The sequence below is a fragment of the Gregarina niphandrodes genome, assembly GCF_000223845.1.
Source record: "Gregarina niphandrodes unplaced genomic scaffold scaffold00010, whole genome shotgun sequence".
Taxonomy (NCBI): Eukaryota; Apicomplexa; class Conoidasida; order Eugregarinorida; family Gregarinidae; genus Gregarina; species Gregarina niphandrodes.
The window spans coordinates 123,515-135,712 of record NW_011645780.1 but is presented as its reverse complement, the minus strand read 5'-3'; the positions used below and the strand labels follow the sequence as shown (position 1 = coordinate 135,712).

Genomic DNA, 12,198 nt, shown 5'->3' with positions numbered 1-12,198 from the left:
ATGGATACCGATCTACGGCCATGGGATTGACTGAAGCCCACAGTAAGCATGCGTTTGGTTTGGCCGGAAATCTGGGCGTTACCTTGGTTGTTGGGTGCGGAGCAGCCTACGGACCCATGGGTGGTGTTGTACGTTGAGGATTGGCCGGTGTGGGTTCGCGAGTTCGGATTTGGAACGGTGGAGAAATACGTGTTAAGCCGGGACCTGCCGGTGACGAATATTGCGTTGCAAATTGCGTTTACTCAGTTTAACCCGAGTACGTGCGAGATGTTGGCGACTGATGCAGACGCCGATTTCTCCAAAGAGGACCCTGAGAACTTGGTTCCGGCAGGTTGGCCAGCGGGTAACCCCGACGGTACGGAGACAGGAGCTGCTGGGGGAAATATACCGGCCGCGCAAGTGATAAAGAGCCGTTACCCCTACATCAAGCTTATTCCTTCCATAGGAGGTTGGTCTCGATCACATACATATCATGACTGTTTGACCAACAGAATGGACGAGACTATTAACAACTTGGTGGAAACTGTTCGTGTGTGGGGTTTCGATGGAGCTGACTTTGATTGGGAGTATCCAGAATGTGAAGGTGGGTGTGGCTGTCAGGGTGAAGAGACCTGTATTAACTCCTCTAATGTGGCGGCACATGGCGATTGGGAATTATATAAGACCTTCATAATGAAGCTCCGTGCAAAATTTGACGAATTAGAAACCAAGGTTGGGCGTAAACTGATGATCAGTGGTGCCTTTGGTATGAATCCAAAACTTATTGATGGCGGTAACGAGACATGGCAAGATCCTACGCCTTGGGAATGGCTGTGTGATGAGGGCTACTTCGATTTGCTAAATCTTATGACCTATGACTTTTATGGACCATGGGCTCCTCAAGTCGCCCCCCTGGCGCCGCTATACAGTGACCCGGAGGGCCCCACGGAGATGATGTCATGTGACGACAGTATCCAACGCATCCTGCCACGTTGCAGCCATCCCGAGCGGCTGCTAATGGGACTGGCGACGTACGGCAAGGTGTGGAAAGATGTGCCCAAAGAAGGCACCCCCCCAGGCATGTACAAGAATAGCACTAACAATGCACCTATGGGACCTGGCTCTTGGGAACTTGGCACTATTAGCATCTGGGACACAGTGCTGAACGTAGAACCCGTCTGCGAAGTCGCTATGCACGACACAACCAAGACCAAGGCGGCATACTGCGACACCATGCCCGCACAGGCAGACTCGGCCGCAGCTGGTAACGGTCCCGCACGCACGGCTGACAAAGTCTTCATCTCCTACGAAGACGGCGATACCTGGAAAGAAAAAATGGCTTACGCCAAGGAAAAGGGAATGGGTGGGGCTATTATCTGGGCTGCGTCCGACATGGGCAACGGCAAGACCCAGGGAACCGTCGCCGAGGGCCTACTCAACGGGCTCTTCAGCGGCTGGTACGGCTCCGACTACAAGGTTGGCCCTGTTAACCCTCACAGCGGCACCTGGCCCACCTTCAACAAGTGGCCCTGGTACCCCTGCCCGTTCTCCCACACCATCAGCAAGGATACCAACCCTGCCGACTACCTCTGTCCAGATCTCTCCACACTACCGGATTTCACACCGCTCCCAACTGCCAGCGACACTATCGATACCGGCAAAGATGGTCATTCACCCGGACCTGGACCAACCACCGATCCAGGCGGCGATACTGACCCAACCGGTAACACCAACGCCACTGATCCAAGCGGCGATACTGACGCCACTGACCCAAGTGGCAACACTGACGGTACAAGCGCCCCCGCCCCTAGCACCAGCAAGGGCGAAGGTTGGTGGACAGACAGTCCCAACAACAACAATAGCTCGCCACACGCTCTCACCCTCACACTCGCCTCCGGAGTCCTCCTGGTCTCTTGTCTAGCCTTTTATCCGTAACCCAATCACACACACTTTTGCAGCACACACTTTTGCAGCACACACTTTGGGCCCCCGGCAGCTCACACACCCCTCCCTGCCGGTTGACAATTGCCACTTTCTCCCTCTCGTCCGCGCGGCGTAAATTAAATCGGCGCCAGATGAGTTCTTGTCCGTCGGCCAAATTCGAGGCCTACTACCGAGAGATTGGTTTATGCCATAGCGATGAGGACTGGAACCAATTGGTGACCTGCCTGCAAACGCCGCTCCCCATTTCCTTTCGGATCTTGCGAAACACGATTCACGAAAAGTGGGTCAAGTCGTTTCTGGAGACAAACCAGCAGGCCCTGAGGAAGCTGGGAAAGGCCGATATGTTGGAGCCTCTGCACTTCCTGACCGCGTGTTCCACCAACTCTAGCATTGCCACCGAGGCCGGCGTTGTCAAGACGGCCGCTGCGGCTGGGTGTATGACGGAGGGATGGGTTTTGAAGGCGTCGCGTGCAGAGTTGCGCCAACACGCAGAGCTAAAGGGTTTGCGAGAGTTTTTGGTGAAGCAGTCGGAAAATGGTGTGGTGATTCGGCAGGAGGTAGTAAGTATGGTGCCGGCATGTTTCTTGATACAGGATCTGGAGTCGGATGAGGCACTACTACTGGACCTGTGTTCGGCACCTGGTAGTAAGACATCGCAGTTGCTGGAGGCGTTGGAGGCGAAGAAACCGGCAAGTGTGCGGGACATTCGAGGCGCGGTCGTAGCGAATGACTTAAACTCGACCCGAGCCCACATGCTTGTTCACCATCTCAAATATCAAGCGTCCCCCGCCCTCATGGTTACTCTCCACAACGCAGGTCTCTTCCCTCGACTCTGGGAACACCCGGTCCCGAACCCAGCATCAGACCCGAACCCAGCATCGGACCCGAACCCAGCATCGGACCCGAACTTAGTTCCGGCCGTGCCGGAGTGTGTCAAGTTTGATGGAGTATTATGCGATGTGCCGTGTTCAGGTGATGGCACGATCCGGAAAGCGCAATCGATATGGAAGCGATGGAATAGCAATGATGGAGTGTACTTACATGCATTGCAATCGCGCATTCTAAAGAAGGGGTTGACTTTGTGTAAGGTGGGTGGTCGTGTAGTATACTCGACATGTTCTTTGCACCCAGTTGAGAACGAGGCGGTCGTGGCAGCTATATTGAGAGTTTCTTGTGGCGCAGTCGTCGCCGAGAAGGTGCATGTGCCCGGACTTAAGACGCGTCCGGGCCTGGCCAGTTGGCGAATCCGTTTTAAAGATTTATGGTTCGACTCTCTTGAAGATGTGCCGTCTCACTGGCAGGGCAAAAAAATCCTCAGCTCGATGTTCCCACCACCTGAACCAGATCTCCAAGCCATTCTCGAAGATCGCTGTCTCCGCTTCTACCCACAAGACAACGATACCGGAGGCTTCTTCGTAACCGTCTTTAGGAAAGTAAGCGAACTACCTTGGGAATTCGGACTCCCCAGCCGGCCATTTTCCGCAACGGAACCGCTGCCAGGGGTCGAAGAAGATCAGGGGGAGGAAGACCAGGAGGAGGTGGGCCGTAAGGAGGTGGACCGTAAGGAGGTGGACCGTAAGGAGGTGGACCGTAAGGAGGTGGACCGTAAGGAGGTGAACTCTAAGGAGGCGATCCGTAAGGAGGCGGATGTGGACCCGAAGGAGTCGAATGGAGAACCCAGAACCGGACTAAGGTCGCTTCACGAAAGAACGTTTTACAACCAGTTGGATTTGAGCTGTATTGCTTCGGGATCAACGACTCTGCGGGATCGTCTGAATCAATGGGCGTTTAAGCCATTCGGAGTACCTCTCAGCCCTGACTTGGAACAGAAACTTTGGTACCGCGAGAAGGAGAAAGAGCCAGTGTTGATACCGCCGAAAATCTGGTATCTATCGGAGGGGGTGAGACGGTTGCTAAAGACCCAGACGCTCCACCGACCGCTTCGAGTCCTTCATGCTGGTAGCATCTGCGTCAACTCTCATGGACCAGAGTCGTGCCGATTCACTTCTGATGGATTCTTGAAGTGTGCGAACGTAGGGAGGTTATCCGATCAGTTGGATAAGACGGTTGAGATCAGGGGCCAGCCTCTTTTCATCCGTATCGCCGAGCAGACCATTGTAGTAAGTAAGCAAGACTTGAAGTTATTGATAGACTTTGGCGCTGTTGTTTCTTCGTCTGCAACTGAAGGTCCTGTCCAGTTGGATAAAGATGGCTACCAGTACCGACTCCATTACAACTCTCTGACGGAAGACAACCGATTAAGGCGCTGGCTAGGATCTCTGGATGTTGGCAAACACTACATGGTCATCTGCGGCCTGACTGGAGATCCATCTAGACCATGCCAAGTACTGAGTGACCTTGCGCACGATAATATTGCCGTAAGTCTTCACCTTCTACCCTTACCTTCCAACTTGTCCTACCACTAACATCCTCCTTTAGTGCTGCATGTATCTTGGACGACAGAACGTCGAAGTTCTGGTTACAAACAGCGTTCGAGAAGCTCTAAAATGCTTGCTATGACAGCTCTAAAATGCTTGCTATGACAGCTCTAAAATGCTTGCTATGACAGCTCTAAAATGCTTGCTAGTACCGCGACACACATATACTTAGACACATATAGTTAGACACACACACACACATGGGTATAACATCAAAAACATTGTCAACAAAGCCACTGTTAAGGACTATGCCACTGTTAAGGACTATGCCACTGTTAAGGACTATGCCACTGTTACTTTTAAGTTGTTGCGAATATATTGTCGCTGTACTTTCTGTTCATAAACTACTTGGGTAAAAAGCATTAAATATATTGAACCTTCAGATGTTTCTTCTCAGCCTTTGCTAAGAATTTCTTGACGTTACCGTCATTGGACTTAGCAATCTGATCCTTTCTAATAATAGGGAATGTCTTCTGATCATTCGGATTGGTTCTGGCACCGATAGCAATAGTCGCTAGAAGGAGAATAGAGTAGAACTGCATTTGCTATTAGAAGGCTTGAGTCGAAGACTTGAGTCGAAGGGTTGATTGTTAGTTAAAAGACTTCTTGTAGACTTAACTTTTTTGGTAGATTGACAATTGTCCTACGGGTAAAGAAAATATGTGGAGGGTGAATAATAAACATAGAATACTTCAGGTTATGCGACATGATGTCGATCTGTGATATCATACAATCGTAATAAAGGTGGGTGATGTGTCTGCTTTCTACAATCTCTGCAACACCCTGTACGGGCGAGATGACTACGGGCGAGATGACTACGGCCTAGGAGACGACAGTCCACGCTCCTACCGTCAGCTGACGTCGGAGGACAAGTCAAATCGACTTGAAGAAGGGATCGACCGGTCAAATCGACCGGTCAAATCGACCTACTTATCCAGCCCGGAAATTGTGTCAGAAAAGTCACGAGTTGGATACATAGAGATGGTCCGGCAATGCCACCCAAGACCGCAAGCTTGATGGTCCGGCACTGCCACCCAAGCTTGATAGGATGACCGGTTTCCGCTGTCGCATGTGTGTGCAGAGTGAGGTCACTCAATGGATAGTGGAATTCGCTAATCGGTGGGTGATAGTGGATCGGTGATAGTGGATCGGTGATAGTGGAGTTCACTAATCGGTGGGATAAAGCTCCCTAATTGGCGTGGTGAAGTTCCCTAGTTATCGCTTGTGGGCGATATTTTTGGGCCAGAAATTTCTGATGTCTCGAGCGATGCGAAGTCCGAAATGTTCGGCGGAAAGCAGGAGTTTAACAACATTGTTGAGCGTAGTCCAGTTGTTGTCTGATGCGCCATTTATGGTCAGTTTCTCGGATATGGAGACCCTGTTAGCGGCTGGTCAGGCGAGTGCGAAAGTGAGGCTTCCTTTACGTTCTTCGATTTTATGTCCGTATATGCTCGAGTCTTCTTTCCCTGCTGGAACCTATACGGAGAGAAATAAGGGCCTGATTGTTAACTGTGGAGAGATGGAGGAGATGTTATCGATAGTGGCTCGGGACGTATCTCGGGAAAAAATAAATTGGTGGTGTCGACGACTGAGCAAAGGTCATGTGGTCGTAGGTGACTTTGGGATCAAGAACAGTAATGGCGAAAAGTTGGTCGCAGTTGTGCCCTTTAAGACGACGCAGAGTGTCTTAAAGAAACAGCTGCACGGCAATAAGCTCGTATTCCATGCTTTGGGATCGCAGAGGACACAAAATACAAGGCTGAGCCTGCGGACCAAGGAACAGGAAGGCGAGCTGCCGGTAACCTCGTCAGGGATCGTTGCACTTCTGGATCATGCATTCACATTAGATTCCCGCCTCAACCGCTCAGAAAATCTGCCCTGTTCGGGTCTTACTATCATTGCGCCGGTGCTGGACTACGCAATGAGCAGCATGATGAAACATCCCGATCCTAGCCGGACGGTCCGTCTTGAAAACAGTGAGCTACACTGGCGAGTACGGGACGCCCAAATATGGCCGTTGGAAATGCTGAAACTGTCAGAAAACCGACAGTTCGTTTGCGACTTAGAAAAGACAGAAAAAGAACTTATTACGAACCAACTACGGGACAAGAGAAAGCGCCAGTCGTTGTCCAGGTGTCCCAAACTTCGTGACCACATCTCCATCGCCGGCTGGGATGCGGAGTCCTACCGTGCTGACGCCCTCAACTTACACCGTTTTGCTTCTGCTTGTCTCCGATGGGTCGTGCCCAATTCGTCTCTTCAATCCGCCCTCGTTGAAGCCCTCAACGAGTGTTGGGACGACCCTAACAAGGCGACCGACCTGTTCCACCACATCATCTTTTCTGAATAAGCAATCAACACACTTGATACGACACACACAATGCCACACACGGTTTTACCACCACACCAGTACTCCAGCCTCCTCAAGGCATCCGGTTTTACTGTAATTCTACACGCTAGACCACCCGAACAAATGAAGAATATATCCGCGGTGAGTTTTCGAGCCAGAAATGTCACGGTCGATGCGGAGTGCTGCAAGTTCAGTCAAGCGGAAGAATTCGGTGACGTTGTTGGCCGTAGTCCAGTTGTTGTCTGATGCACCATTTATGGTCAGTTTCTCGGACATGGAAACTTTGTTAGCGGCTGGTCAGGCGAGTGCGAAAGTGAAGGTTCCTGTACGTTCTTCGATTTTATGTCCGTCTATGATGGAGTCTTCTTTCCCTACTGGAACCTATACGGAGAGGAATAAGGGTCTGATTGTTAACTGTGGAGAGATGGAGGAGGTGTTGTCGGCAGTGACTCGGGGTGTTCCTCGAAGAAAGGTAACTTGGTGGTGTCGGCGATTGAGCAAAGGTCAAGTCGTCGCAAATGACTTCGGGATCACAAACAGCAGGGGCGAGAAGTTGGTGGCAATTGTGCCCCTCAAGACACAGCCAAAGAAGTCCGGCTGTCCGGGGTCTGGTTACCGGGTATGTGGCTGCAAGCTTGTATTCCACGCTCTGGGTGACTTGCCCACGCAGAACAGTCGATTGGGGTTACAGCAGAAACTGCAGGAAGACGGCTTTCGCTCACCGTCTGGCATCGTTTCCCTTCTGGACTACGAATTTACGGTCGACTACCGGATCAACGGCACAGAGAACCTGCCCTGCTCGGGTCTTAGCATCATTGCACCAGTGCTCGACTACGCAATTCGCTGCATGAAAAAACCGCCCGATTTGAGACGTGCGATACGTCTCGGAACCGGTGCCTTAGAGTCGTATGTGCCGGATGCGCAAATATGGCCGCTAGAAATGCTCGAGCAGAGAGTTAATCGGCAGTTCGATTACGACGAAGCAAAGACAAACGAACAACTTCTCATGAGACACCTCCGGACCGCGAAAAGGTACGAGTGCCTGTCGAGGTGTCCGAAACTGCGGGACCACATCTCCCTCGCTGGCTGGGATGCCGAGTCGCACTCCGCAGACGCCCTTAACATGCACCGTTTTGCTTCTGCTTGTCTCCGTTGGGTCGTGCCCAACTCGGAGCTGCAAAACGCCATCATCGAAGCTTTGAACGACGGCTGGGACAGCCCTGAGAAGGCACCCGGCCTGCTGAACGACATCATCTTTGGTGAACAAGGGACCAGTTGTTAGATACCGCCGCAACCCAGGTTCGAATCGTCTCTATGTCGCTGTGACATTCTTGCCCAACGATAATGCTCCAACAGGACTAGGACGATTTCTGCCATAACACCCTCCACGGGGTTGGGGTGTGATGCGCCGGTAACGGGGCTGCGGCAAAGCAGAGTAACCTGCTCGTTCCTGGCTTTGTTTTTAGACCCAAATAAACATCGAACGGCACCCTAAAAGTGAACGGGTAAACCCGCGATAATACTTGATTCCTTAAAGCACGACATCATCATCTTCTTCTCTGCTGATGAGCCGCCACACGAACCCCGACACAACTCATCCCAGTAGTTACAAACGTATGGCCAACTACCTGACATCACCGCCATCAACAGCAACACCGAACCCAGGGACAGCGGCAACAGCAATGCCCCAGCTCCCCCAACCCGTCACAGACAACCCCGCCGAAACGACAGTGAGCCGTCAGGGTGTGACACCGGGATTTGTGCCCTCGGGTCACACCAGACTAGTTGCCCACAGGTACTGGATCTGAGGCCTGTCTGAGAGATCCAGACCACGGCTACGGGTGACCGACACCCGCCGAGTGTGCCGAGTGCGCAGAGGAACGGGGTCGGGAGGCGACATCCAGCTGGGGGCCAACTAGGTGGCGAGTAGACCCACCCAGCATTCCGACGGAAGAGTCTGTTCGCTTGCATACTGAAGGCTTTCGGAGGCGGAGATCGGGCCGGATCTCGTCCGGAGAGGCCCGGGGGGATACGAGGGAGTGTTGGGGTCTCTCGTGAGGCTCGGGGAGAAGTGTGGTGTCTGACCCAGAAGAAGGTGTTACAGACGAATCGAGAGCTCTCGAGTGGAAGAATGACACTATTGCTAACGCGCGGGGTGCGCGGGGAGTGCACGTTGTTGAACCACGTTACTGGCCAGCGACGAGGATTGTGGGCCAAGAGACGTGTTACCGACAGAGTACCCTCCCTCGTCGGGTTTTCGAAGACAAATCGAGTTTTGGTTTGTGACCGGCCGAATTCGGGGTCTTTTTTCGACTATCAGAAAGTCCGCTCACGAGCTGATGAATCGCAGGTGGTACGGTACAGGGCGTGGATCGATTCTAACGTGTGGCTCGGAAGAATGTGGGAGAAGGCATGTCTGGCGCAACCATGTTTGGTAAGGGGTCAGATCAGAGGCGGGGCAGCGGGGGTGATCCGCCGATTCTAATCTACAAGGGACACCTTAGAGTCACCCGCAACAAACGACCGACAAATGCGAATCCTTTTTTGGGGCGGAAATGTCACGATCGATGCGCAGTGCTAGAAGTTCAGTCAAGAGGAAGAGTTCGGTGACGTTGTTGGCCGTAGTGCAATTGCTGTCTGATGCGCCGTTTATGGTCAGTTTCTCGGACATGGAGACCTTGTTAGCGGCTGGTCAGGCGAGTGCGAAAGTGAGCCTTCGGTTGGGGTCAGAGATTTTATGTCCGTACATGATGGAATCTTCCTTCCCTGCTGACACCTATACGGAGAGGAATAAGGGTCTGATTGTGAGCTGTAAAGAGGTGGAGGAGGTGTTGTCGGTGGTGGCTCGGGGTGTTCCTCGAAGAAAAGTAACTTGGTGGTGTCGGCGATTGAGCAAAGGTCAAGTCGTCGCAGGTGACTTCGGGATTAACAACAGCAGGGGCGAGAAGTTGGTGGCAATTGTACCTTTCAAGGCACAGCCCAAAAAGTCCGGCTGTCCGGAATCTGGTTACCGGGTATGCGGTTGCAAGCTTGTGTTTTACGCGGTGGGGGGCTTGCCCACAAAGGATAGTCGGCAGGAGGGAGAGCAGGAGTCGCAAAAAAGAGGGCGGAAACGGGGTTTGCCCTCGCCGTCTGGGATCGTTTCCCTTCTGGACCGGGAATTCACGCTCGACCACCGGATCAACGGTACAGGAGGGGACCTGCCCTGCTCGGGTCTTAGTGTTATTGCCCCAGTGCTGAATTACGCAATTCGCTGCATGAAGAGACCGCCAGATGTAAGACGTATGTTACGTCCCGGAATCGGTTGCATGCAATGGCCAGTACGTGATGCGCAAATATGGCCGCTAGAACTGCTCACACAGATCCCCAATGGTGAATTCGAGTCTGACAATGCAAGAACTAACGAAGCGCTTCTCATGAGTCACATACGGGCCACGAAAGGGTATCAATCCCTGTCCAGATGTCCCAAACTTCGCGACCACATCTCCCTCGCCGGCTGGGACCCGGAGTCGTATTCCACGGACGCCCTCAATATGCACCGTTTTGCTTCGGCTTGTCTCCGTTGGGTCGTGCCCAACTCGTCTCTACAAATCGCCATCATCAGAGCCCTGAACAGCAGCTGGGACTACCCTGAGAAGACACCCGGCCTGCTTGACCGCATCATTAACTCTAAATAATCCAGGTGAAGTACTCGAATCGAAAACCCAGGTTCGAATCTTATCCGTGTCACTGTGCCGACTTGGATGTCTTCGATGAAGATAGCGTGAATCTTAGTTTAGTGAAATTCGAGACTCGATGGACTCATGAGTCGCAAGCTGTACATGATGCAGACCGTGTGTGGAGGGCAAGCCGTGCATGATTGATGGCCGTGTATGATGACGCAAGAATGTGGGAGAACGCAGTTGGTGCCACTCCAGAGGCGGGCAGAGGGAGTGATGCCATTCCACGTGTTCATCCTCGCGGGTACAAATCCTTTTTTGGGGCGCAAATGTCACGGTCGATGCGGAGTGCTGGAAGTTCAGTTAAAAGGAAGAGTTCGGTGACCTTGTTGGCCGTAGTGCAATTGTTGTCTGATGCGCCGTTTATGGTCAGTTTCTCGGACATGGAGACCTTGTTAGCGGCTGGTCAGGCGAGTGCGAAAGTGAGGCTTCCTTTACGTTCTTCGATTTTATGTCCGTATATGGTGGAGTCTTCTTTCCCTACTGGAACCTATACGGAGAGGAATAAAGGCGTGATTGTTAACTGTGGAGAGATGGAAGAAATGTTGTCGGTGGTGGCTCGGGACGTTTCTCGAGCAAGAGTAACTTCGTGGTGCCACTGTCTCGATAAGGGGCACATCGTCGCTGATGACTTTGGAATAGAAAACAACCTTGGTGAAAAGTTGGTGGCAATTGTACCCTTTAAGATGGTGAAGTCTGGCTTTGGGGAGGAGTCTGGCTTTGGGGAGGAGTCTGGCTCCGGGAAAAAGTCTGGCTCCCGGGAGGAGTCTGGCTCCGGGAAAAAGTCTGCCTCCGGGGAGGAATCTGGCAGACGGAGGAGTCTGGGATGCCAGACTCGGTTGCAGGGCTGTAAGCTTGTGTTCTACTCGATGGGATCCTTGTGCACGCAAATGCATCGATTGAAAACCTGTCAAGTGGAATATGCGTGTCCGTCGCCGTCTGGGATCATTCCGCTTCTGGACTACGCGTTCTTGCTAGATAGCCGGCTCAACGGCACAGACCACCCACGTTGTTCCGGTCTTACTATCATTGCGCCAGTGCTCGATTATGCTATCAGTAAACTGAGACCCCTCCCGCATGAGGGTGTGCAGATATGGCCGTTAGAAATGCTCAATCTGTCGAAAACTCGGAAGAGCTTCGTCTTCGACCAAAAAAAGGCCGATAAGGAAATGAAAATGAACTTGCTCCGAACCACCAGCAAGCATCAGCAGCTGTCGATGTGTCCCAAACTACGAGACCACATCTCCATTGCCGGCTGGGATGCCGAGTCGCACTGCGGAGACGCACTAGACATGCACCGCTTTGCTTCTGCTTGTCTCCGCTGGGTTGCACCCAACTCGGAGCTGCAAAACGCCATCATTAATGCCCTGAACGCGAACTGGGACGACCCTGAAAATTCACGACTGCCCGAACTGCTGGTCAAGCACCTGTTTCTTTATCACTTTTCAGATAAGCAACGGACGCTCAGGACCCCGCGCCTGATCGCCAACGCGGACAAGCGGAACCTCTAATCAGCGTGCCGCGTGGCATTGGCCACAGTAATGCATAAACAGTCATGACATTTCTGCAATGGGTTGTCTCCCTTTTTTGTGCCACATCAAACTGTACCAAATGGACATGACTGTCTGCGGGCAAATCTTGCCGTTCAGGCAGTTCTGCCTGATCTTTGGTCGTGTGCAAGGGCTTTGACCGAGAGCTTTCATCAGGAGCTTTGACTGAGAACTTTGACCGAGGGCTTTGACCGGCGAGCAAATGAAAAGCGCGTGTG

General features: G+C 52.4%; 7 protein-coding genes across 7 annotated transcripts; 6 read left to right on the top strand and 1 right to left on the bottom strand.

Moving 5' to 3' along the window:
- Positions 1 to 48: 48 nt before the first annotated feature.
- Positions 49 to 1,914, top strand: GNI_063910 (chitinase; the record flags this gene model as incomplete). Its single annotated transcript, XM_011131763.1, has 1 exon — positions 49 to 1,914. The coding sequence occupies one exon, from the start codon at positions 49 to 51 to the stop codon at positions 1,912 to 1,914; it is 1,866 nt and encodes a 621-aa protein (XP_011130065.1).
- Positions 1,915 to 2,054: 140 nt separating this feature from the next.
- GNI_063900 (NOL1/NOP2/SUN family protein) lies at positions 2,055 to 4,704 on the top strand (the record flags this gene model as incomplete). Its single annotated transcript, XM_011131762.1, has 2 exons — positions 2,055 to 4,301; positions 4,534 to 4,704. The coding sequence occupies 2 exons, from the start codon at positions 2,055 to 2,057 to the stop codon at positions 4,702 to 4,704; spliced, it is 2,418 nt and encodes an 805-aa protein (XP_011130064.1).
- A 19-nt stretch (positions 4,705 to 4,723) lies between these two features.
- Positions 4,724 to 4,903, bottom strand: GNI_063890 (hypothetical protein; the record flags this gene model as incomplete). Its single annotated transcript, XM_011131761.1, has 1 exon — positions 4,724 to 4,903. One exon carries the CDS (start codon positions 4,901 to 4,903, stop codon positions 4,724 to 4,726), a length of 180 nt encoding a protein of 59 aa, XP_011130063.1.
- A 713-nt stretch (positions 4,904 to 5,616) lies between these two features.
- Positions 5,617 to 6,711, top strand: GNI_063880 (hypothetical protein; the record flags this gene model as incomplete). Its single annotated transcript, XM_011131760.1, has 1 exon — positions 5,617 to 6,711. The coding sequence occupies one exon, from the start codon at positions 5,617 to 5,619 to the stop codon at positions 6,709 to 6,711; it is 1,095 nt and encodes a 364-aa protein (XP_011130062.1).
- Positions 6,712 to 6,871: 160 nt separating this feature from the next.
- GNI_063870 (hypothetical protein) lies at positions 6,872 to 7,993 on the top strand (the record flags this gene model as incomplete). Its single annotated transcript, XM_011131759.1, has 1 exon — positions 6,872 to 7,993. One exon carries the CDS (start codon positions 6,872 to 6,874, stop codon positions 7,991 to 7,993), a length of 1,122 nt encoding a protein of 373 aa, XP_011130061.1.
- Positions 7,994 to 9,266: 1,273 nt separating this feature from the next.
- On the top strand, positions 9,267 to 10,388 carry GNI_063860 (hypothetical protein; the record flags this gene model as incomplete). The annotated part of the gene is made up of 1 exon (XM_011131758.1): positions 9,267 to 10,388. One exon carries the CDS (start codon positions 9,267 to 9,269, stop codon positions 10,386 to 10,388), a length of 1,122 nt encoding a protein of 373 aa, XP_011130060.1.
- A 425-nt stretch (positions 10,389 to 10,813) lies between these two features.
- GNI_063850 (hypothetical protein) lies at positions 10,814 to 11,941 on the top strand (the record flags this gene model as incomplete). The annotated part of the gene is made up of 1 exon (XM_011131757.1): positions 10,814 to 11,941. One exon carries the CDS (start codon positions 10,814 to 10,816, stop codon positions 11,939 to 11,941), a length of 1,128 nt encoding a protein of 375 aa, XP_011130059.1.
- Positions 11,942 to 12,198: the final 257 nt, after the last annotated feature.